Raw genomic sequence first — 22,640 nt, 5'->3', positions numbered from 1 at the left:
TTGCCATGCTTCTCCCATGATAATTATTGGCTTGCTTTTTTTTTTTTTTTTTTTTTTTTTTAGAGGCTGGAATGCAGTGGTGTGATCTTGGCTCACTGCAATTTCCACCTCCCAGGTTCAAGCAATTCTCCTGCCTCAGCCTCCTGAGTAGCTGGGACTACAGGCATGAGCCACCAAACTCGGCTAATTTTTTTATTTTTAGTAGAGACGGGTTTTCGCCCTGTTGGCCAGGCTAGTCTCGAATTCCTGGGCTCAAGTGATCCACCCTCCTCAGCCTCCCAAAGTGCTGGGATTATAGGTGTGAGCCACCGAGCCTGGCCTCGGCTTGCTTTTGATGCTGACAGGAACTTTTGGCAAAGCTGGAAACTTCTAGAAAAGCCTTGGGGAAGCTGTTGGGGCAACTGTAACCCAAGTTCCTCATATACCCTGGACATCATTTACTCTAGAATTGGTTACTGTCTTCCTTCCATCCATAAGTGCCTTCTCCTGTAGATGAAGCCCAGAAATAAACTAGGTACGGGAGTCTTCCACCGTCTTTGACTTTTATTTATTTTTATTTATTTATTTTTGAGACAGGGTCTCTCTCTGTCACCCAGACTGGAGTGCAGTGGTGCAATCTTGGCTCACCGCAACCTCTGCTCCCAGGCTCAAGCAATTCTCCTGCCTCAGCCTCTGGAGTAGCTGGGATTACAGGCACGCACCACTACCACCCAGCTAGTTTTTGTATTTTTATTAGAGACAGGGTTTCACCATGTTGGCCAGGCTAGTCTTGAATTCCTGACCTCAAATGATCTGCCCACTTTGGCCTCCCAAAGTGCTGGATTACAAGCCACTGTGCCCGGCCCCATCTTTGACTTTTTTTTTTTTTTCTGAGACAGAGTTTTACTCTTGTTGCCCAGGCTGGAGTGAAATGGCACGATTTTGGCTCACTGCAACCTCCACCTCCTGAGTTCAAGAGATTCTCCTGCCTCAGCCTCCCGAATAGCTGAGATTACAGGTGCCCGCCACCAAACCCGGCTAATATTTTTTTGTATTTTTAGTAGAGATGGGGTTTCACCATGTTTCCCAGGCTGGTCTCGAACTCCTGACCTCAGGTGATCCACCCACCTTGGCCTCCCAAAGCGCTGGGATTACAGGCGTGAGCCACCACGCCTGCCCTGTCTCTGACTTTTAAACAGTTAGATTTGGGGTGAATCCCTTCCTTGGAAAGATCGAAAATCCTCTCACAGATGATACAACACAAAGAGCTCATAAATGGCAGAGCCAGGACAGAAACCCAGGTCTTCTGCTTCCTGTCATTGTGCTATAAGAGATCCAGAGCTATACACAGCGCTCAGCCCCTACCTTCCAGGAAGTTGCAGCCTGGCAGGGAAAGAAACCGTAGGCACAGATTTCCACACCAGATGGGATGCGATAAATGCCACATATATCTGAGGGACCAATATTATCCACAGATGTGCAGGGGAATGTTGCTTAGAAACCCAGATGTTTCTTAAACTTTAATACAGGTGAGAATTCACTGGGCATTGTGCTGAAATGCAGATTCCAATTCAATGGGTCTGGGGTGGGCCTTGAGATTGTTCATTTCTTTCTTTCTTTTTTTCTTTTTCTTTTTCTTTTTTTTTTTTTTTTTTTTTTTAAGACAGGGTCTCACTCTGTTGCCCAGACTGGAGTGCAGTAATGCCATCATGGCTCACTGCAGACTTGACCTTCTAGGCTCAGGCGATACTTCCACCTCAGCCGCTGGAGCAGCTGGGACTATAGGCATGAACTATAACCACCACACCTGGCTAATTTTTTATTTTTTATAGAGATGGGGTCTCCCTATGTAGTCGAGGCTGGTCTCAAACTCCTGGGCTCAAGCAATCCTCCTGCCTCAGCCTCCCAAAGTGCTGGGATTATAGGCATGAGCCGCCGCACCCAGCTGGTTTTTCATTTCTAACCCCAATGCAGCTGGTCCACAGACCACACTTTGAGTAGGAAGACCTTAGATGTCCAGATTTTTCTCTGTATTGTCTAATCCTCCATCCAAATGTCTAGAAACCAAAAGCAGAACAAAAAGCAACCACTGTTAATTTAATAAGGCCAATAAAGGTTACTTTCGGGTGAGTTTTTTGTTTTGTTTGGTTTTGTTTTGAGACAGAGTCTTGCTCTGTCGCCCAGGCTGGTGCAATCTCGGCTCACTGCAACCTCCACCCCCTGGGTTCAAGCGATTCTCCTGCCTCAGCCTCCCAAGTACTAGAACCCCAGTACTGGAACCACCACACCCGGCTAATTTTTGTACTTTTAATAGAGATGGGGTTTCACCATGTTGGCCAGGCTGGTCTCAAACTCCTGACCTCAGGTGATCCGCCCGTTTCAGCCTCCCAAAGTGCTAGGATTACAGGTGTGAACCACCACGCCTGGCCTTGAGTGAGGTTTTTTTTTTTTTTTCGAGACAGAGTCTTGCACTGTCACCCAGGCTGGAGTACAGCGGCGCGATCTCGGCTCACTGTAACCTCCACCTCCCGGGTTCAAGCAATTCTCTTGCCTCAGCCTCCCAGGTAGCTGAGATTACAGGCACCTGCCACCACGCCTGGCTAATTTTTTTTTTTTTTTTGTATTTTTAGTAGAGACGGGGTTTCACCATGTTGGTCAGGCTGGTCTCGAACTCCTGACCTTATGATCCGCCCGCCTCAGCCTCCCAAAGTGCTGGGATTACAGGCGTGAGCCACTGTGTCCGACCAACCTCGGGTGAGTTTTTTAAACATGGCACCTTGGGGCGATTTTCAGTAGTCACGATCTAAATAACTGTTGTGTTTCCTGTGTCACAGCATAGGGATTTAGAGCATAGAAAAAAAAAAAAAAGAAAGAAAACTAATCTTCACCCTCAATAACTTTACTGTTTACAAAGGAGATGAGTCAGATTAAGCAGCAAAAGAACAAGTCAGCTCAAGTCCACACATCTATACAGTATACATCCACATTCACAAAAGGACACAAAAGAGTATGAATAGGCCACAGACTGTCATCAGCAGGCGGCAAAACTCTCCCTGCAGGCCTTCCCGTGTCCACTCCGGATCCAACTGACTGGAACAGGCTTTTCCACGTTGTAAAACTGATCCTTAGAGTCCCCCACTCTACACCCCCACTTAAAACCTTTCTTCCCCCCCCCCGCCCCCACTACTCTTGGCAAGGTCTACAAGGCCCTGCAGGGCGGGCCTGTGCCTCGCCCCCGCACTTTGTGCTGCAATCACACTGGCCTTCTCTCAGTTCTTCACGACATGCTGTGCTCCTCCTTGTCACAGAGTCTTTCCACACGCTGTTGGCTGGAACATGTGGTTTAACCCCATCTCCTTCATAACCAAAGATGAAAGTGCAAGCTACAAGCGAGTTAGCATTCACTTCTGCCACCCAGGAGGGCTTCCTAGGGGAGGGGAGGTGGTTACCATACGGGAGGAAAAAGACAAGGTCAAGTGAGGTAAAACAGGCAACACGCTTGGAATGAAAGAGCTCACCAGAATGCTATGGCCAAAAGAACTTGAAAATAGGCTGGTTGCGGTGGCTTACGCCTGTAATCCCAGCACTTTAGGAGGCCAAGGTGGGCGGATCACTTGATGTCAGGAGTTCGAGACCAGCCTGGCCAACATGGTGAAACCCCATCCCTATTAAAAATACAAAAAAAAAAAAAAAATAGCTGGGCATGGTGGCACACGCCTGTAATCCCAGCTACGCCGGAGGCTGAGGCAGGAGAATCACTTGAACCCAGAAAGCAGAGGTTGCAGTGAGCCGAGATTGCCACTGCACTCCAGCCTGGGTGACAAGAGCGAGACTCCACCTCAAAAAAAAAAAAGAACTTGAAAATGGAAGAATGGAGGGTCGTTGAAGATCCTATGGCCAATTTAGGTGTTTTCAAAAGGTTCCAGGAACCTAAAATACTGTATAGGATGAGAAGTCTTAGTATTTTCATCCAGACTACCAAATCTCTTATTAGCCCCGGTTTTTCTTTAGCTCAAGACTTACATTGCCAAGTGCCTATTTGGATATCTCCTCGCAAGCACCCCACTGACCCTCTCTATACTATAATACAGTTAATCTGAAATTGAACTCACATCTCTGTTTTTTAATTTAAAAAAATTTTTTTTGAGATAGGATCTCATCCCGTCACCCAGGCTGGAAAGCAGTGGTGCAATCACAGCTCACCGAAGCCTTGATGTTTCAGGATCAAGTGATCCTCCCGCCTTTGCCTCCTGAGTAGCTAGAACCGCAGGTGTGCACCCCCCCCCCCCCCCCCCGCTAATTTTTTTTATTTGTAGAGATGAGAGCTCGCTGTGTTTTCCAGGCTGGTCTCGCTCAAACTCCTGTGCTCAAGTGATCCTTCCACCTCAGCCTCCCAAAGTGCTGTGATTACAGGTGTGAGCCACCATACCCTGACATTGTTTGTTTGTTTGTTTTTTGAGAGACAGGGTCTCACTCTGTTGCCTGGGCTAGAGTGCAGTGGTGTGATCACAGCTCACTGCAGTCTTGAACTCCTAGGCTTAAGTGATCCTCCCACCTCAGCTTCCTGTGTAGCTGGGACTACAGGCACATGCCACCACATCTGGTTAATTTTTTTTTTTTTTTTTTTGTCGGGCGTAGTGGCCCATGCCTGTAATCCTAGCACTTTGGGAGGCCGAGGCAGGCAGATCACCTGAGGTCAGGAGTTTGAGACCAGCCTGGCCAACATGTACTAAACACCTACTAAAAATACAAAAATTACCCAGATGCAGTGGCGCATACCTGTAATCCCAGCTACTCAGAAGGCTGAGGCACAAGAATCGCTTGAACACGGGAGGTGGAGGTTGCAGTACAATGCCAGTGCACTCCAACCTGGGCGACAGAGTGAGACTCTGTCTCAAAAAAAAAAAAATTTGTAGAGATGGGCACGCGAGGGGGGTCTCCCTGTTACCAAGCCTGGTCTCCAACTCCTGACCTCAAGCGATCCTCCCACCTGGGCCTCCCAACGTGTTGAGATTACAGGCGTGAGCCACTGCACCCCATGCATCTTTTCTTTCTTTGGTCCCCTCTTCTGTCTTTCCTATTTGTCAGCTAATTCATTCCTTAAAACCATCTGTGACCCTTTCCCCTTGTCCTCTTCTCTTATTTCCCAATTCTATAGTCTCTCCCTTGACCAACCCTTATCTCCATTCCCATCACTGTCAACATGGCCTTTCAGGTTTCCTTTTTTCTTTTTCTTTTCTTTTCTTTTTTCTTTCTTTCTTTCTTTTTTTTTTTTTTTTTCTTGAGATGGAGTCTCTCTCTGTCACCCAGGCTGGAGTGCAGTGGCGTGATCTCGGCTCACTGCAAGCTCTGCCTCCCGGGTTCATGCCATTCTCCTGCCTCAGCCTCCTGAGTAGCTGCGACTACAGGCGCCCTCCACCACGCCCGGCTAATTTTTTGTATTTTTAGTAGAGACGGGGTTTCACCGTGTTAGCCAGGATGGTCTTCATCTCCTGACCTCATGATCTGCCTGCCTCGGCCTTCCAAAGTGCTGGGATTACAGGCGTGAGCCACTGCACCTGGCCCAGGTTTTCTTTTTTTCTAGGACTGGTGCAAAGGTCTTCTACTGATCCTCCAACTCAGAGCACTATCTTCCCTGCATCTACCCTGCCTGACTCTGAGCGTCATTCCTTGTCTTCAGCAGGTTCCACCAGCTATCAAAATTCAACTATTTGGTTTGATTTTCAAAGCTCTATCTGCCCTCTGCCTTTTTGGGGGGTGGCGGGGGGTCCTAGAGGCTTTTATGTCTGACTGTGCCGATGGGCCCTGTCACGCGCATCCGTGTGAAGAGACCACCAAACAGGCTTTGTGTGAGCAACAAGTGTGTTTACTTCACCTGGGTGCAGGCGGGCTGAGTCCGAAAAGAGAGTCAGTGAAGGGAGATAGGGGTGGGGCCGTTGTATAGTATTTGGGTAGGTAATGGAAGATTACAGTCAAAGGGGGTTGTTCTCTGGTGGGCAGGGGCAGGGACACAGGGTGCTCAGTGGGGGAGCTTCTCAGCCAGGAGAAGGAATTTCACAAGGTGATGTCATTAGTTAAGGCAGGAACCAGCCATTTTCACTTCTTTTGTGATTCTTCAGTTACTTCAGGCCATCTGGATGTATACGTGCAGGCTTGGGCTCAGAGGCCTGACAGGCCCTTGCCCTCTGCTTGGCTTTGGTGGTTCATCATCCACCTCTGCTATCCCTTATGCTCCAGGCTAAAGGAGATATTTGCCCTGTGTTTGAATACCCAATGGGCCTTCCCATTTGTGAATGCCTATACTGCTTCCTTCTCCCCAGCCAGATCCAAATCTTATCCATTCTTCAAGGCTCACCTCAGATGCACATCTTCTTATGAGGTCTCTGATCCCCTAGCAACATGAGGTGGTTCCTCAGAACTCCCATAGCATCGTGAAATTCTCTTAGCACACATTGCATTCAACCTTCATGATGATGATGATGATTCCTTTAAAATTTCTTTGTATGACAGTGTCAGTACTATCTATTAATCATTGAGCATTTACTAGCTGGATATCTTGGGCACATAATACAACTTCTGCATGCTTCTGGTTTCATCGGTTAAACAGTGGTAATAACAGCTCCTAGCTCAAAGAGTTGTTGTGAGGATTCATTTAGTTAATACAAAGAGAGCAGCAGAATCAGGCCTGACATATAGTGACTGATTAGTAAATATTAGCTATTGTTACTATGAGTGCAGGGTGGCACATTACATTGATTGCCTCAATGAGCCCTCTGACCTCATGAACTAGGTTACTATTATTATACTGTTTTTTAAAAATTGTAGTAAACTACACATAACATAAACCATCTTAGCAGTTTTTTAAAAATCTATTTTGAGACAGTCTCTCTCTGTTGCCCAGACTGGAGAGCAGTGGCACGATCTCGGCTCATTACAACCTCTGCCTCCTGGGTTCAAGTGATTCTCGTGCCTTAGCCTTCTAAGCAGCTGAGATTACAGGTGCACACCACCAGACCTAGCTAACTTTTGTATTTTTAGTAGAGATGGGGTTTCAACACGTTGGCCAGGCTGGTCTGGAACTCCTGGCTTCATGTGACCCACCCACCTCAGCCTCCCAAAGTGCTCGGATTACAAGCATGAGCCACCGCGCCCAGCCCATCTTAACAATGTTTAAGTATATAGTTCAGTAAGGTTAAGTACATTCATACTGCTGTACACCCAGTCTCTAGAACTCTTCATCTTGCAAACTGAACCTTTATACTCCTTAAATAACTCATTTCCTCCTCCCCTCAAGCCCTGGAAAGCACTATTCTACTTTCTATGAATTTGTATTATTATAGTCTTTGCAGACTGAGAAAACCAAGGTTCTGAGAGTAATTTTTTTTTTTGAGACAGAATCTCACTCTGTCGTCCAGGCTGGAGTGCGTGGCACAATCTTGGCTCACTGCAACCTCCGCCTCCCAGGTTCAAGCAATTCTCCTGCCTCAGCCTCCTGAGTAGCTAGGATTACAGGCCCACGCCACCATACCAAGCTAATTTTTGTATTTTTAGTAGATACAGGTTTCACCGTGTTGATCAGGCTTGTCTCAAACTCCCGACTTCATGATCCGCCCACCTCGGCCTCCCAAAGTGCTAGGATTACAGGCATGAGCCAAGTAATTTGTTTTTAGAGAAAGAACCTGGATTTGAACCCAGAGCCCAGGTCATGCTCTGAGCCACTTTGCAATATGTTCACCTCACAGAACATCTGTGATGTGTTTTCCCTCTCCCCGTAATAGTGATGGCCACAGTATGCCAAGGCCCTCCTCTGTACCATTCTCACATTTAATCCAGGCAGCAGCCCTGCAGTTGTTGTGAGGGGTGGTGTCCTATTTCCCAGCTCAGCAGCTGGTACAGAATAGGGTTCAGTGAGTATGGGTCTGTTTGATGTCTTTAAGTAGGCCAAATAATACTAAATAAGTTTGTATTGCATTTTTAATGCAATTGTCTACATTTTTAGAAAATAGATTCTTTTTGGAGAGAACCAGCTGAAATGCATGAGGTCATAAGGGCTTCCCAATCATCTCCACTTCCCCCTCCTCTGCAGAGTCAATCTGCTCTCCTCACCCCAGGCCAGTCCCTGGGCAGCCCTGCATCTTTACCTCATCACTAGCATTGCTATTCACAGCCAAAGGCAGAGACAAACAGGCAGACAGGCAACGGGACATAGGAGACTCTCCGTGCTCTGCTTCCTCCCCCTGCTGCTCCACCCCCACACTATTCCCTCTAGCCATAACCAATCCTGACCAGCCTGGAACATGCTCTGGCCTTTCACGCCTCCGTGCCTTCGCACATGCTGTTCTTGAAGACTGGAATGCTTTCCCTCCCACCTTCTCCACCTCCAAACTCCTACAGTCTTACCAGCTCAGATATCACCTCCTCTGTGAAGCCTCCCCCCTCCCCGCCAGCTAGGAGTCCACCCCCTCCTGGGTGCAGACGAGCTCACCCCTTATTATAGCACTTGGACTGCAATGACTGTTTGCAAGTCAGTGTGTCCCCCATGTCCCCAACTCCTTGTGCAGTGATGAGCCTTTATCACCCCTCCTAGCAGGGCTCACGAGAAGCCCAGGTCATTTTGATTTTTTGAGGTGCCCCATCTGAAAATGAAGAGATGACAAAACAGGATTACACACATCAAGGCATGTTTTAAAATGTTTAACAAATTAATGTTTTTGATACAAAAAACTATGACAATTGTGCTGCTCACAAGATAATTATAAAATTTATTGAAAGGTAAGAACTTACAGTGCTCCACAGGCACAGTGGCCTGGTAATGGAGTACAGGTTTAAAGATATACACAAGGAGGGTCTTTGATCCCATCAGCCAGTGGAGCTGACATAATGTATAACCTTATTTAGAGAGAATGTTGAAAGACTAAATTGGAGACCCTGGCCAAATGGCTCTTCTGGCCTCTTTCCCAGTGATGACAGGCTGTCCTGCTGCCTCTGCACACAGTAGGTGCTCATTGTTTGCTGAATCATGGGAACGAATACAGCTTTCCAAGTTGGTTACTGAAAATCCACATACAGTAAGTATTCCCAAGAAACACTGCAGTCCAGAACAATGGGGCAGGAAGCCACCTCCTCCTCCAGTGACCCCAACCCTGAGTCCAGCTGAAGGCTGCAACAGGAAGCCCCTCAACCACTGTCCTTCCACTCCCTCTTCCCTACTCCCCCCAGGGGCTCCAGATGCAGTCATGCTTTCCATCCGCTCCCAGCCTCTCTTCTCTTTCCAACCTCTAGAGGGTCCCAGGTGAAGAAAAAAAAGCACTTACAGAAGGAGGCAGGCAGCCAAGCTGAGCCCGGGGAGTCGCCCTGGGCGCCACCCCGCCCCCCGCCCCGCAGGCCTGAGGAATAAAAGAAACAGCAAGAAGACAAAGAAGGGCTTAAAGCATTGGGGCAAAGGGTTGGGGGGAAGGCCTAAGAAAGTTTACAAAGCAGTCTATCAGAGAAGGGATGAAAAGGGACCCCCGCTGGGCTGAGGGGCTTAAGCCCTCAGCTCACCTTAGGCCCAGTTAGAAACCTGCAATTACTTCAGCTAGTCAGAAAGGCTCCCCTCCTCCTCGCTCCAAGGAGCGTGGTTATTAACCTCTGACCCAGAAGTTTCCCTGAGCGTGAAGCCTCAACTTGCTGGGGTTTTGGCAACCCCAAGTACCTATGCTCTACTGGGCTCCACATACCGCTCACTGGAACCCACCAAACTGGCCCAACCTCTGTTGCGTCTGAATTTCTGGAAGAAACACAATGTGAAGATAAGGTCACCCACAGTTCCTCACAGCTATTGAGCCACTTTGATTTCCCAGATTTTGTGAGCTATCCAATATACCCACAAGCATTTCTGGAAGTTTCCCTTACCACCAAAGCCAGGGTTAATAAAAAGTAACTGCTATCATCCAAGAGCGCACTCTCTGGAACGCTTTAATCATCTCACTCACGCCTCACAACATCCTTAGGTATGATGACCCTTATTTTAGAGAAAAGGAAATGGGCCTGCTGGATTCAATGACTTTCCAAAGGATACACAGCCTGGATTCCAAACCAGGTTTGTCTGACCTTGAGGCCCACGCTCCTTCCACTGGGGATACTGCCTCTAGGGGACCCTCCAGGATTCCATTTTATATGGTGCTCGGATCAATTTTATTTTTATAGTCAAATTTAGCAGTGGGGGGTTGTATACTAACTTTAGAGATATTAATGTTACTAAGTTCTGGTAACCCACTACCATCGGACCAGCCTCGGATCGATTTTAGATGAGGTAGGATGGTATAATTCTGTGACATCTGAAGAACTGAAGAATTCTTAGCCCCACAGTTGCGGGTGGAAAGAGAAGGAATGGGAAAGTCTGCATTATGGCTGGGTCGCGTCCTTCTAGTTCTTTTTAGACACTTGAGTAATTTAATCATAAATAACCGGGCACTGGGAACAGGACACTCACCAATAAAAGCAAGGCCTGGAGTTATGGTTGAAAAAAATTTTGAAGTTCCTCAGTGGGTGGATCTATCTGCAAAACAAAAGAAAGGCCCCTTTCCCAGCCCAGGCAGAGAAGTCTCCTGTACAGTTAGAGACAACAGGCTTCCGGGCACGTAGCCAAGGTTCTGGGGATATTTATAACTTGAAGAGGGTGGGAGTCCCTAATAAGCTGCTATATTCTTTTTCCATCACTTCCCTCTCCAAGGCTACAGCGAGCTCGGAGCTCTTCCCCACGCAGAATGCCTGCTTTCCCCAGTGCTCGACTTCCATTGTCTAATTCCCTCATCCTGGCTGGGGAAAGGGAGAGCTGCGAGTCCTCCCGTTCCGAGGAACTCCAGCTGAATGCAGCTTAGTTGCTGGTGGTTTCTTGGCCAGCTTCTGTGGTCTCAGGGTTCTGCCTGAGCCTGTGGTTGCTCTGAGCTGCCTGCGAGTCTGAGGCCTCGGGAATCTGAGTCTTTCGGATCAGCCTACGATATCTGGGCTTCGCCTGCAAGTCTACGGATCCGAGATCTACCTGCGGGTCTGAGACCTCCGGGACCTGCCCGTGCTCTCTAGAATCTTTCTGAACGCCAGGTCTGAGAGAACGCTGCGGCTCTGGAATCCGTTCGCGGTCTCTCAGGTTTTGGAGACGACGATCTAGTGGATCTTTTGCGGGACAGGAGGTAAGTCTGTTCGTCCCCCACTCGGGTTTTCGGCTTCCTACCTTCAACCGGACAGGGACTGCTAACATCCTGAAGGCCCGCCCGGATCAGGGCCTCAGACGCCCAGGGTCCCTTCGGTGCGGAAGGCCGCTGGGAGCCCGTGTAGCTGACAAGCCCTCTGGGACGATAAGGAGGGCCCGCCCCCGCCCAGGGGCCTGGCTATCTCCTCCTTACACGCCCTACACCGCCACCTGCTTTTGAGTTCCCCCACGGTTTTCGCCTCCCCGCCGCTGGACGCCACTCAGCCCGCCGCTCGAGGGGCGCCCTCTTGAGAAAGACGCAGTCGCACGCCCCTACAGGGTTAAAGCGCCGAAGACGAGACACCGCCAGGCTCTACTTGCCGACCGCACTGCCGAGTCGCCCCGGCGGCGCGGGGCCTCTCGGGAGTTGTATTCCGCACAGAGCCGCGCGGCCGCAGGCGCTGCTGGGAGATGTAGTGCGTGGGCGGGGCTCAAAGTTCCCCGCGGCCTCCGAGTCTCCCCTGGGGAGTGGGCGGCTGCCGCTTCCCTCTCCGGCCTGTGCTGTCAAGCAGGGGCTAATTCTAGCTCAGCTCAACACAGGCCAGCTGCTAAATTAGGCCTGACTTCGCAGATAATAAGGCCCGACTCAAGAGAAGCTTCTAGGGACGTGAGGCGAAGCAGGGCAGCCTCTAGCTTCATCGTGCTGCAGTCCCCATAAGAAAAAAGCGAGAATACTCCGCCCTGACTGGGAGGACGGGCTTACTTCTTCACCCTTTTGTTCTTTCCCCTCCTTGGCTTTTGGCCTCTGGCTAGCTTTTGTACGCGGGAGTGGAACTCCAACTCCCGGCAGGCCACGGGGGCAGGCACAGGCGCACTAGGGGCTCTTGGCCAGGCTGTGGGAGGCGGGCCTAGTGTTCTGCCTCTGATTGGCAGAGTCGTTCACGAACTTCGCTCGCTGATTGGCTGAGGCAGCTGCCGGAAAGGACCCGGCCTCGAGACGGCAGAACGGAGGCGTTCCCTGGGCTGGGCTGAGCGCCTCCTCCCTGAGACAGCAGCGGTCTAACCCCCGGCGCGGGAGGGACCCAGCCAGGGGGCTGTCCTGGTAGATTCCTTCATTGCCTCCACCCCGCTGTGGCGGAGACACAGAGGGCGGGTCGCGCTCGAGGGTCAGGGAGGAGAGTGACCCGGCTCTGGTCCAGGGCCCTCCCTGCCCGCCTTGGGGCCAGAACTCCAGCCCTGGGGAGTGGGCAGGGCCTGTTTTCCGTGCCTCACGCCCTGCTTTTCGCCTCCTTCAGCGCTGTCTGCTAGCTGCTTTTCCTGCTCTCTCTCCCTGGAGGCGAACCCTTGTGCTCGAGATGGCAGCCACCCTGCTCATGGCTGGGTCCCAGGTAAGCCGGGGGTGGCTTTTCAGACCTTGTCTCTGCTTACCCACCTCGTCCGGCGTTTCTCTGCTCTGCAAGTCCCTGTGGGAAATTACCTGGGATTAGTAATTCACTGGCTTCGATATTCTGTCTCCAGGGGCCTAGTACCAGGCCAGTATAGTCACAAACAAGCATATATCGAACACCTGCTGTATGCCTTTAAAAACTGGGGAGATAAAAGATGGACGAGATGGGCGCTACCTTCTAGCTCACAGCTCACAGTTCCCAATCTGTAGGGAGGAAGGCGCATCCACTTAAGCGTGGCACAACGTAATAAGTGCTCTATTTGCTGTAGGAACAAAGTGCTGTAGTGTGGGAATCACTCCCAAGAAGTGGGCGTGATTAGGTCTATCTGGGGCATCCAAGGGGAGTGGAGCAGTGCAGAGGGGCAGGGGGCATTGAAGAACAGGTGGTGCTGGAGCGGGACCTTAAAGAGTAGTAGAATTTCGCTAGTGTGAGAAGGATATTCCAGGAAAAGAGGAACATTATAAGTAAAGGTATGGAGCGATGCAAGTGCCAGATAGGTCTTGAGAAAGTCACAGCCGGAGGATAAAGTTCCTGAGTGGGGCAGGGATAGCTGGCCATGGGACCAGAGCAATCAGCTCATAAATTGCTGCCTTCTTTACCACATCTCTTTTTTTGCTTGTTTATTTCTTATTTGGACTCCATAGGTCACATTTAATATCTTTTTCCTCCTGAATATTTCTAATCATGTTTCTAATTTCAAGAAGTCCTAAATACAGAATAGTAGGGAAGTATCGTGTGATTTCAGGCACCTGTGACGTTTGAAGATATGGCCATGTATCTCACCCGGGAAGAATGGAGACCTCTGGACCCTGCACAAAGGGACCTTTACCGGGATGTTATGCAGGAGAATTACGGAAATGTTGTCTCACTAGGTAAGTAAGGATTCTACCTTTCTTCACCTCCACGTTTTTGAGATCGTGTCAAAATGGCTTAGTTCTTTCAACACAGCCTAGTGGTTTGATTTTTTAAAGCACTTAATTGGATATTGGCTTGACTTGAGTCCTCAGGCAGATCTTTGAATGTGGGAACATCCAGGTCATATTGTCTAAAAAGAAAAAAACTGCTTCTGCACGTTTTAGAAACGTTCAGATTTCTTGTGCCCTGAGTCATTTTCCAATCTCCAGCCTGTTTGTACAGATCACTGACCAAACAGGTCTGGCGTAATAGTGCTTGCCAGAATATAAATGCCCCCGTAACTAGTGCTTTTACTCTAGGGTGCTAAAAGATGAGGGGATTCTAACCCAGGTTCGTGGGAGGGCGAAAGCCACCTTTTTGTGTTTGTTTTGGCTTCAGAGCCCTAGCTTTGCCTCAAGTTCCTTAGCTGAGTAGGTTCTCATCTAGAGATGTTTCAGTGTTGATGATGATAGATTTGTAGTGTGTCAAATGCTGTTCCAGAAGAATGCTGAAATAGTTCACAAATTCTATTAGAGAGGGCAGCTGATTTTTTTTTTCATGGTCTGCAAGCCTCTCTTCTCTCTTTGCTGTACTTTGGTCTGGGTATAACTAGAATAAAGAGTATATTCTTGAGCTGAACCGTCTTTTGACTCACTTTGCCTCACGTCAAGACTTGACAGACATTATTAGCAAGCGTGTATCGGTCACTAGGTCATCTGCCATTCATTAGGACTAATCCTTTTTTTGAAATCTTTATTCCCATAGCCTTTTTCAGAACAAAAGGCAACTCTGAGCGCTTTCCTTTTTAACTTGAGCTTTCTCTGATGTCCCTGGTTTCTTGAATCCTTTCTTTATAAAAGTAACCATAAATAGTTATCTATCCAGATCTATTGCAGTCTATAACCCAAATATTCCACTTAATCCAACAAAAGCAAAAAATGACAATCTTTAAAAAATGTGAATTTACAATTCTATAGTTTAGCCCCAAAAGCACTTGTTAGAAGGATGGAAGCGCCAAAAAACTGGTTTCTTGCCCAAATAAGTTTGGGAATGGGAATGGGTTTAAAAATGATTACAAGGCGTTTTTTTGTTTTGTTTTTTGTTTTTTGTTTTTTTTTGAGACAAGATCTTGTTCTGTTGCCCAGGCTGGAGTGCAGTGGCACGATCACAACTCATTGCAGCCTTGACTTCCCAGGCCCAGGTCATCCTCCCATCGCAGCTTTCTGAGTAGCTGGGATCACAGATGTGTACCACTTTGCCCGGCTAATTCTTTTTATTTTTTTTTAATTTTTAATTAATTAATTAATTTTTTTTGAGACAGAGTCTCACTCTGTTGCCCAGATTGGAGTGCAGTGGCCCGATCTTGGCTCACTGCAACCTCTGCCTCCTAAGTTCAAGCAATTCTCCTGCCTCAGCCTCCCGAGTAGCTGTGATTACAGGTGCATGCCACCATGCTCAGCTAATTTTTGTATTTTTAGTGGAGACGGGGTTTCACCATGTTGGTGAACTCCTGACCTCAAGTGATCTGCCCACCTCGGCCTCCTAAAGTGCTAGGATTACAGGCGTGAGCCACCATGCTCAGCTTCTTTTTATTTTTTTATTATTTATTTATTTTTTTGTGTGATGGATTCTTGCTCTGTTGCCCAGGCTGGAGTGCAGTGGTGCGATCTCAGCTCACTGCGAGCTCTGCCTCCCAGGTTCACGCCATTCTCCTGCCTTAGCCTCCCGAGTAGCTGGGACTACAGGCGCCCGCGACCACACCCGGCTAATTTTGCTTTTTTTTTTTTTTTTTAGAGACGGGGTTTCACCATGTTAGCCAGGATGGTCTCGATCTCCTGACCTCGTGATCTGCCCACCTCGGCCTCCCAAAGTGCTGGGATTACAGGCGTGAGCCACCGTACCTGGCCTGCCTCTTTTTATTTTTAATAGAAGCGAGACCTCCCTATGTTGCACAGGCTGGTCTCAAACTCCTAGGCTCAAGTGATCCTCCTGCATCAGCCTCCCAAAGTGCTGGGATTAGAGGCCTGAGCTACTGCATCTGGCCTTATAAGGCCTTTTTACCTCAGGATTCCTTAGAACCTTTAATGTGTTATTAGGCATTGTGAATTTTGAAGGAAACGATATTGTATGTACCATTTACCAACCCAGTTTATCCATGAACCCTTTTCTCCCAAAATACATATTCTTTCTGAAGAGTGTACTAAGAAACCCAATTTGGAGAATGCAGTGTCTGGTATAAAACTCCTTGCAGATAGTGGTTGTGTGTTTTGATTTTCTTTTTCTTTTTTTTTTTTTTTTTTTTTGAGACAGAGTCTCGCTCTGTTGCCCAGGCTGGAGTGCAGTGGCGCGGTCTTGGCTTGCTGCAACCTCTGCCTCCCAGGTTCATGCCATTCTCCTGCCTCAGCCTCCCGAGTAGCTGGGACTACAGGCGCCCACCACCACGCCTGGCTAATTTTTTGTATTTTTAGTAGAGACGGGGTTTCACTGTGTTAGCCAGGGTGGTCTTGATCTCCTGACCTCGTGATCCGCCCACCTCGGCCTCCCAAAGTGCTGGGATTACAGGTGTGAGCCACTGCGTCCGGCGTGTATTTTGATTTTCATTTGAAGACTGCATGTGAAATAGACAATGCCAAGAATGTTCTCAGCCAGACACCTTTTCTGCCTTCTTCAACTTTCCCACTCCTATTTTCATTAAAAGGTCACTGAAAAGTAGGAAGTGACATTTGTCAGTCACTTTTCTGTCAACTATGACATAGGTAAAGATTCATTTTTCTCCATATTAACATAGTTGGTTCTGGCCGGGCACGGTGGCTCGTGCCTGTAATCCCAGCAGTTTGGGAGGTCGAGGCAGGCGGATCACCTGAGATCAGGAGTTCAAGACCAGCCTGGCCAACATGGTGAAACCCTGTGTCTACTAAAAATACAAGAAAATAGCTGGATGTGGTGGCGGGCACCTGTAATCCCAGCTACTCGGGAAGATGAGGCAGGAGAATTGCTTGAACCCAGGAGGAGGAGGTTACAGTGAGCAGAGATTGCACCACTGCACTCTGACCTGGGCAACAAGAATGAAACTCCATCTCAAAAAACAAAACAAAACAAACAAACAAAAAACCATAGTGGCTTCTTAGCAAATGATGAAGGCTTGGCAAGTTAAAAAATACATACTCACAAAATACCTAGAATCTTGCCTTTTAGATATTAGAGTCTCATATTTTCTGCTTCCAGTGTTCTTTCAAAACACGAATATATATAGTTTTCTTTTTTTTTTTTTTAAGAGACAGGGTCTCGTTCTGTCACCCATATTGGTGTGCAGTGGCACAATCACAGCTTATTGCAGCCTTGAACTCCTGGGCTCAAGTGATCCTCTTACCTTAGCCTCCTGAGTAGCTGGGACTACAGTTGCATGCCACCACATCCACCTAATTTTTTAAATTTTTTTGTAGAGATGGGGTCTCCCTATATTGCCCAGCCTGGTCTTGAACTCCTGGCCTTAAGTGATCCTCCTGATTTGGCCTCCTAAAGTGTTAGGATTACATGCGTGAGCCACGGCACCTGGCCTGTATAGTTTTCTTAATGAATCATTAATTACAGCGATACAGAACGTGAATTTTGACAGACCTGAGTTTGAATGCTGGCTCTATCATTTACTATGGCCTTGAGCAAGTCATTTCACTTGTCTGGGTCTTGAATTTCTCATTAATGAAGTAGAAGTAATCACAATTCCTGACTCTCAGAATAGCTGTGATAAAGAATATATGTGATGAAGAATATAAATAATTTAGGCTGGGCACAGTGGCTCAGGAGTTCAAGACCAGCCTGACCAATATGGTAAAACCCTGTGTCTACTAAAAATAAAAAAATTAGCTGGGCGTGGTGGCATACACCTGTAGTCCCAGCTACTCAGGAGGCTGAGACAGGAGAATTGCTTGAACCTGGGAGGCAGAGGTTGCAGTGAGCCAACATCACACCACTGCACTCCAGCCAAGGCAACAGAGCGAGACTCTGTCTCAAAAAAAAAAAAATTTAGTATAGTGCCTGGCACACAATAGGTAATTTTTGTACTTACTAGTCTTATTGTTTACTTTTTATTACAGATTTTGAGATCAGGAGTGAGAACGAGGTAAATCCCAAGCAAGAGATTAGTGAAGATGTACAATTTGGGACTACATCTGAAAGACCTGCTGAGAATGCTGAGGAAAATCCTGAAAGTGAAGAGGGCTTTGAAAGTGGAGATAGGTCAGAAAGACAATGGGGAGATTTAACAGCAGAAGAGTGGGTAAGCTATCCTCTCCAACAAGTAACTGATCTGCTTGTCCACAAAGAAGTCCACACAGGCATCCGCTATCATATATGTTCTCATTGTGGAAAGGCCTTCAGTCAGATCTCAGACCTTAATCGACATCAGAAGACCCATACTGGAGACAGACCCTATAAATGTTATGAATGTGGAAAAGGCTTCAGTCGCAGCTCACACCTTATTCAGCATCAAAGAACACATACTGGGGAGAGGCCTTATGACTGTAATGAGTGTGGGAAAAGTTTTGGAAGAAGTTCTCACCTGATTCAGCATCAGACAATCCATACTGGAGAGAAGCCTCACAAATGTAACGAGTGTGGAAAAAGTTTCTGCCGTCTCTCTCACCTAATCCAACACCAAAGGACCCACAGTGGGGAGAAACCCTATGAGTGTGAGGAGTGTGGGAAAAGCTTCAGCCGGAGCTCTCACCTAGCTCAGCACCAGAGGACCCACACGGGCGAGAAACCTTATGAGTGTAACGAATGTGGCCGAGGCTTCAGTGAGAGATCTGATCTCATCAAACACTATCGAGTCCACACGGGGGAGAGGCCCTACAAGTGTGATGAGTGTGGGAAGAATTTCAGTCAGAACTCTGACCTTGTGCGTCATCGCAGAGCCCACACGGGAGAGAAGCCGTACCACTGTAACGAATGTGGGGAAAATTTCAGCCGCATCTCACACTTGGTTCAGCACCAGAGAACTCACACTGGAGAGAAGCCATATGAATGCAATGCTTGTGGGAAAAGCTTCAGCCGGAGCTCTCATCTCATCACACACCAGAAAATTCACACTGGAGAGAAGCCTTATGAGTGTAATGAGTGTTGGCGAAGCTTTGGTGAAAGGTCAGATCTAATTAAACATCAGAGAACCCACACGGGGGAGAAGCCCTACGAGTGTGTGCAGTGCGGGAAAGGTTTCACCCAGAGCTCCAACCTCATCACACATCAAAGAGTTCACACGGGAGAGAAACCTTACGAATGTACCGAATGTGAGAAGAGTTTCAGCAGGAGCTCAGCTCTTATTAAACATAAGAGAGTTCATACGGACTAAGTCCTGTAATTATGATAAATGATTCATTTGAAGATACAATTTTATTATCATTGAACACCCTCAAGACTGAGCTGCTTTTATCATACTCTCCTAGTTGTGGGCCACGATTTAAACCATGAGAGATGACAAGCCATTTGAAATTCTGACCCTCAGCTTTGGGAATGTTATCTCCTCCAAAATGGTGATTTTTATTCACTCAGTGGGCTACTTCATTAAAATCAGCCCCACAAGTAACTGGAAATCTGAAGACCAGGGGACAAATGCTGGTGAATGCCCAGGCCTGGAAATAGAGTAAATCTTTCAATGTTATTTTCTCTCATCCTTGGCCCAAGGAACTATGCTAAGTGAAACGTGGGACTGTAATAGGGTGGTCATGGCTGCTTTGGAAAAAGGCAACTAGAGACTCTGCCTGAATTGCCACACGTATTCACACACCATAGTAGTTGGGCACACACATCTTCCCCTCCAAAGGGCTTTTTCCTTGAGTTTCTCATGCATTTGTATCTTTTCCATCTTCCTGAGGGCAAGATTTTGCACGATGAAGGCAATGATTGTAACTTTTCTCCTTCTCATTGTTTCTAATTACCTCCTTTAAAGCTTGCATCTTTGTGAAAGCTAACTGAAGATACAGTTGGAAAGGAAAAATAAGACACAGGTTTGGGGACCAAGGACCCATCAATGATGGTGACTTTAGCAGAAGATGCCCACAGTTATTACTGCCATTATTCAGATTTATGAATTTTCTTTGGGGATCACTATAGAGAATATTGTATAGAAAATATCTTCAAGAAAAGATAGGACCATCAGTGACAGTTAAGTGTAAGGAGCAAGTGGAATTGACTCCTTCAGGGAAGGAACCAGAGTCCCTTCCCAAGGAATGTAGGTCGTTTCTGTGTTCTTTCCCCTCTAATCTTAAGATCAACTCTTCCTATCCTGCTAACTCTAAGATTTGATAAGGGCCACATCCCAGTGTTTATCTTAGCTTGCATCAGGGCATGTGTATGTACAGTAATGTGTATTCCTGTGGTTTTTCTAATAGCAGAAACTGAATTTACAGAGACTTAGCATGTTCTTGGGTGATGTGAGTCATGTGACAGAAGTATAGACATAACTCCAATGTGAGAAATGTCCTTTTTTCATTATGGAAAATAATTTAAACACTAGTGCTTTAGTGTGCACTCTCCTGTAAGGTCTGTCTTTGTACAGAGCTAAGTACTTGTTTGTATGTGTTTGTCAACTGTGGAAGATAATGACCGGACAAATAGGTCGATTGTCCTATTCTCAGAATGAATTATCTTCTATGGCAATGAAGAACTCTTTGGCTTAGTCAGAAGGAATTAACAGACCTCAGTAGGAATGTATTTCCATCCTCCCACCCTACAGATATAAGTGGTTAAAATAACAGTTCGCCTAATTTAAGCCCAGTAGTGTCAGTTTTCCTAATCTCAGTCCAGGTAGGAATTAAATATCTCAAGTGTTGATGCTATCCAAGCATGTTGGGGTAGAAGGGAATTGGTACCCAGAAAATGGGACTGGAGTGAGGAATATCTTTTCTTCTGAGAGTACCCCCAGTTTATTTCTACTATGCCTTATTGCTACTGTTCTTTATTGTGAACATTGTAACATTTTAAAAATGTTTTTGCCATAGCTTTTTGGGACTTGGTGTTAAAGGAGCCAGTGGTCTCTCTTGGGTAGGGTACCATAATGAGTTATTGTGACCCACAGCTGTGTGGGACCACATCACTTGTTAATAACACAACCTTTAAAGTAACCCATCTTCCAGGGGGGTTCCTTCATGTTGCCACTCCTTGTTTTTTTTTTTTTTGAGACGGAGTCTCGCTCTGTCGCCCAGGCTGGAGTGCAGTGGCGCAATCTCGGCTCACTGCAAGCTCCGCCTCCCGGATTCACGCCATTCTCCTGCCTCAGCCTCTCCGAGTAGCTGGGACTACAGGCGCCCGCCACCACGCCTGGCTAATTTTTTGTATTTTTTAGTAGAGACGGGGTTTCACCGTGGTCTCGATCTCCTGACCTCGTGATCCACCCGCCTCGGCCTCCCAAAGTGCTGGGATTACAAGTGTGAGCCACCGCGCCCGGCCGCCACTCCTTTTTAAGGACAAACTCAGGCAAGGAGCATGTTTTTTTGTTATTTACAAAATCTAGCAGACTGTGGGTATTCATATTTTAATTGTCGGGTGACACATGTTCTTGGTAACTAAACTCAAATATGTCTTTTCCCATATATGTTGCTGATGATTTTAATAAATGTCAAAGTTCTCCTGTTGCTTCTGTGAGCCACTTTGGGTATCAGCTTGGGAGTGGCCATAGATGACCGCATTTCCATGACCTAACTGTATTTCACCCCCTTTTCCTTCCCTACTGTTCTTGCCCCACCCCAACCAGTTCTTGCTGCTGCTTTTGGCTTCTTAGAGGTGAAGGGCTCAAAACAAGGGTTCTAAGCACTCAGCTATCTCTCTACATGAACAATCTAGCTGGGAAACTTAAAGGACGAGGGCCACACCAGCTGTCTCCTCTTTCTGCCAATTGTTGCCCATTTGCTGTGTTGAACTTCGTGTAGAACTTATGCATCAGACTGCCTTCACTAATGCTTTTTGCATGCCTTCTGCTCCCAAGTTCCTGGCTGCCTTTGCACATCCCGTGAACAGTTTGTGCCTGTTTTCTATGGTTGTGGAGAGTGAATGAACAAATCAATATGTAGAACAGTTTTCCTTATGGTATTGGTCACAGTTATCTTAGTGTTTGTATTATTCTAACAATATTCCATAATTAAAAGCATAATTTTTAAAGTCAGCAAACCTGAGAATTATTTTAGTAACCCAGCACAGATTCGTTTAATGGCTTTTCATCAGAGTCATTAAAATTGGGCATGATTGTCTTTACACTGATGCATTCTGTACAGACATACAGATATTTTACACAGATGTTCTGTAGGAATTTGGGAGTACAGTATCTTGAGCCCTCTGGTTATTGCCATATCTTGGGAAGATGAAAAAACCTGAGTAGTTTTCTATGAAGGTTATGCTGGTGACAGAAGCCACATAGGAATATTTGGTATGGGTGACTCATTAGCTTTGGGGAAGGAAAAAAAAAATCCAAAAAGAAAAATGAGAGAAGGTCTGTTGCTTTAAGGAGATATTTTGGAGTATTCATTAAGAATACTAAGTCTGGGTGCGGTGGCTCACACCTGTAATCCCAGCACTTTGGGAGGCCAATGCGGGTGGATCACCTAAGTTCTGGATTTCGAGACCAGTGTGGCCAATATGGTGAAACCCCATCTCCAGTAAAAATACAAAAATTAGCTGGGCGTGGTGGCATGCGCCTGTAATCCCCATTACTCGGGAGGCTGAGGCAGGAGAGTCGCTTGAACCTGGGAGGCAGAGGTTGCAGTGAGCTGAGATCACACCGCTGTACTCCAGCCTGGGCAACAGAGCGAGACTCTATCTCAAAAAAACAAAACAAAACAAACAAAAATACAACTAAAACAGTTTCTACTACACTAGAATTGGGTTCCTAGAACAGATACTTAGAAACAAAGGCCGGGCGCGGTGGCTCACGCTTGTAATCCCAGCACTTTGGGAGGCCGAGGCGGGCGGATCACGAGGTCAGGAGATCGAGACCACGGTGAAACCCCGTCTCTACCAAAAATACAAAAAATTAGCCGGGCGTGGTGGCGGGCGCCTGTAGTCCCAGCTACTCGGAGAGGCTGAGGCAGGAGAATGGCGTGAACCCGGGAGGCGGAGCTTGCAGTGAGCCGAGATCGCGCCACTGCACTCCAGCCTGGGCG

General features: G+C 47.3%; 2 protein-coding genes across 3 annotated transcripts; one reads left to right on the top strand and one right to left on the bottom strand.

Annotated features, from left to right (window-relative positions):
* Positions 1-8,662: 8,662 nt before the first annotated feature.
* Positions 8,663-11,548, bottom strand: LOC116813059 (putative uncharacterized protein ZNF436-AS1). The gene has a single exon (XM_058444410.1). It carries the CDS (start codon positions 11,216-11,218, stop codon positions 10,838-10,840), a length of 381 nt encoding a protein of 126 aa, XP_058300393.1. The 5' UTR covers positions 11,219-11,548; the 3' UTR covers positions 8,663-10,837.
* ZNF436 (zinc finger protein 436) lies at positions 11,089-22,373 on the top strand. 2 transcript variants are annotated; one of them, XM_032759263.2, is made up of 4 exons: positions 11,089-11,150; positions 12,445-12,537; positions 13,343-13,469; positions 17,586-22,373. In XM_032759263.2, exons 2-4 carry the CDS (start codon positions 12,505-12,507, stop codon positions 18,836-18,838), a joined length of 1,413 nt encoding a protein of 470 aa, XP_032615154.1. In that variant the 5' UTR covers positions 11,089-11,150; positions 12,445-12,504; the 3' UTR covers positions 18,839-22,373. The 2 variants fall into 2 exon arrangements, with proteins under 2 accessions (XP_032615154.1, XP_058300392.1); XM_058444409.1 differs by lacking the exons at positions 11,089-11,150; positions 12,445-12,537 and adding an exon at positions 12,999-13,067.
* The last annotated feature ends 267 nt before the right edge of the window (positions 22,374-22,640 follow it).

Source organism: Hylobates moloch, unplaced genomic scaffold (genome assembly GCF_009828535.3).
Source record: "Hylobates moloch isolate HMO894 unplaced genomic scaffold, HMol_V3 SCAFFOLD_9, whole genome shotgun sequence".
NCBI classification, from domain to species: domain Eukaryota; kingdom Metazoa; phylum Chordata; class Mammalia; order Primates; family Hylobatidae; genus Hylobates; species Hylobates moloch.
Note: the sequence above shows the minus strand (reverse complement) of the source record. Positions and strands in the feature narration are given on the sequence as shown.

Excerpts from the sequence above, each read along its gene's own strand:
- ZNF436 (XM_032759263.2), top strand. The coding sequence starts at position 12,505 with ATGGCAGCCACCCTGCTCATGGCTGGGTCCCAG. Across the intron at positions 12,538-13,342 it reads TGCTCATGGCTGGGTCCCAG|GCACCTGTGACGTTTGAAGA; the intron begins GTAAGCCGGGGG and ends GTGTGATTTCAG. Across the intron at positions 13,470-17,585 it reads CGGAAATGTTGTCTCACTAG|ATTTTGAGATCAGGAGTGAG; the intron begins GTAAGTAAGGAT and ends TTTTTATTACAG.
- LOC116813059 (XM_058444410.1), bottom strand. The coding sequence starts at position 11,218 with ATGTTAGCAGTCCCTGTCCGGTTGAAGGTAGGAAGCCGAAAACCCGAG.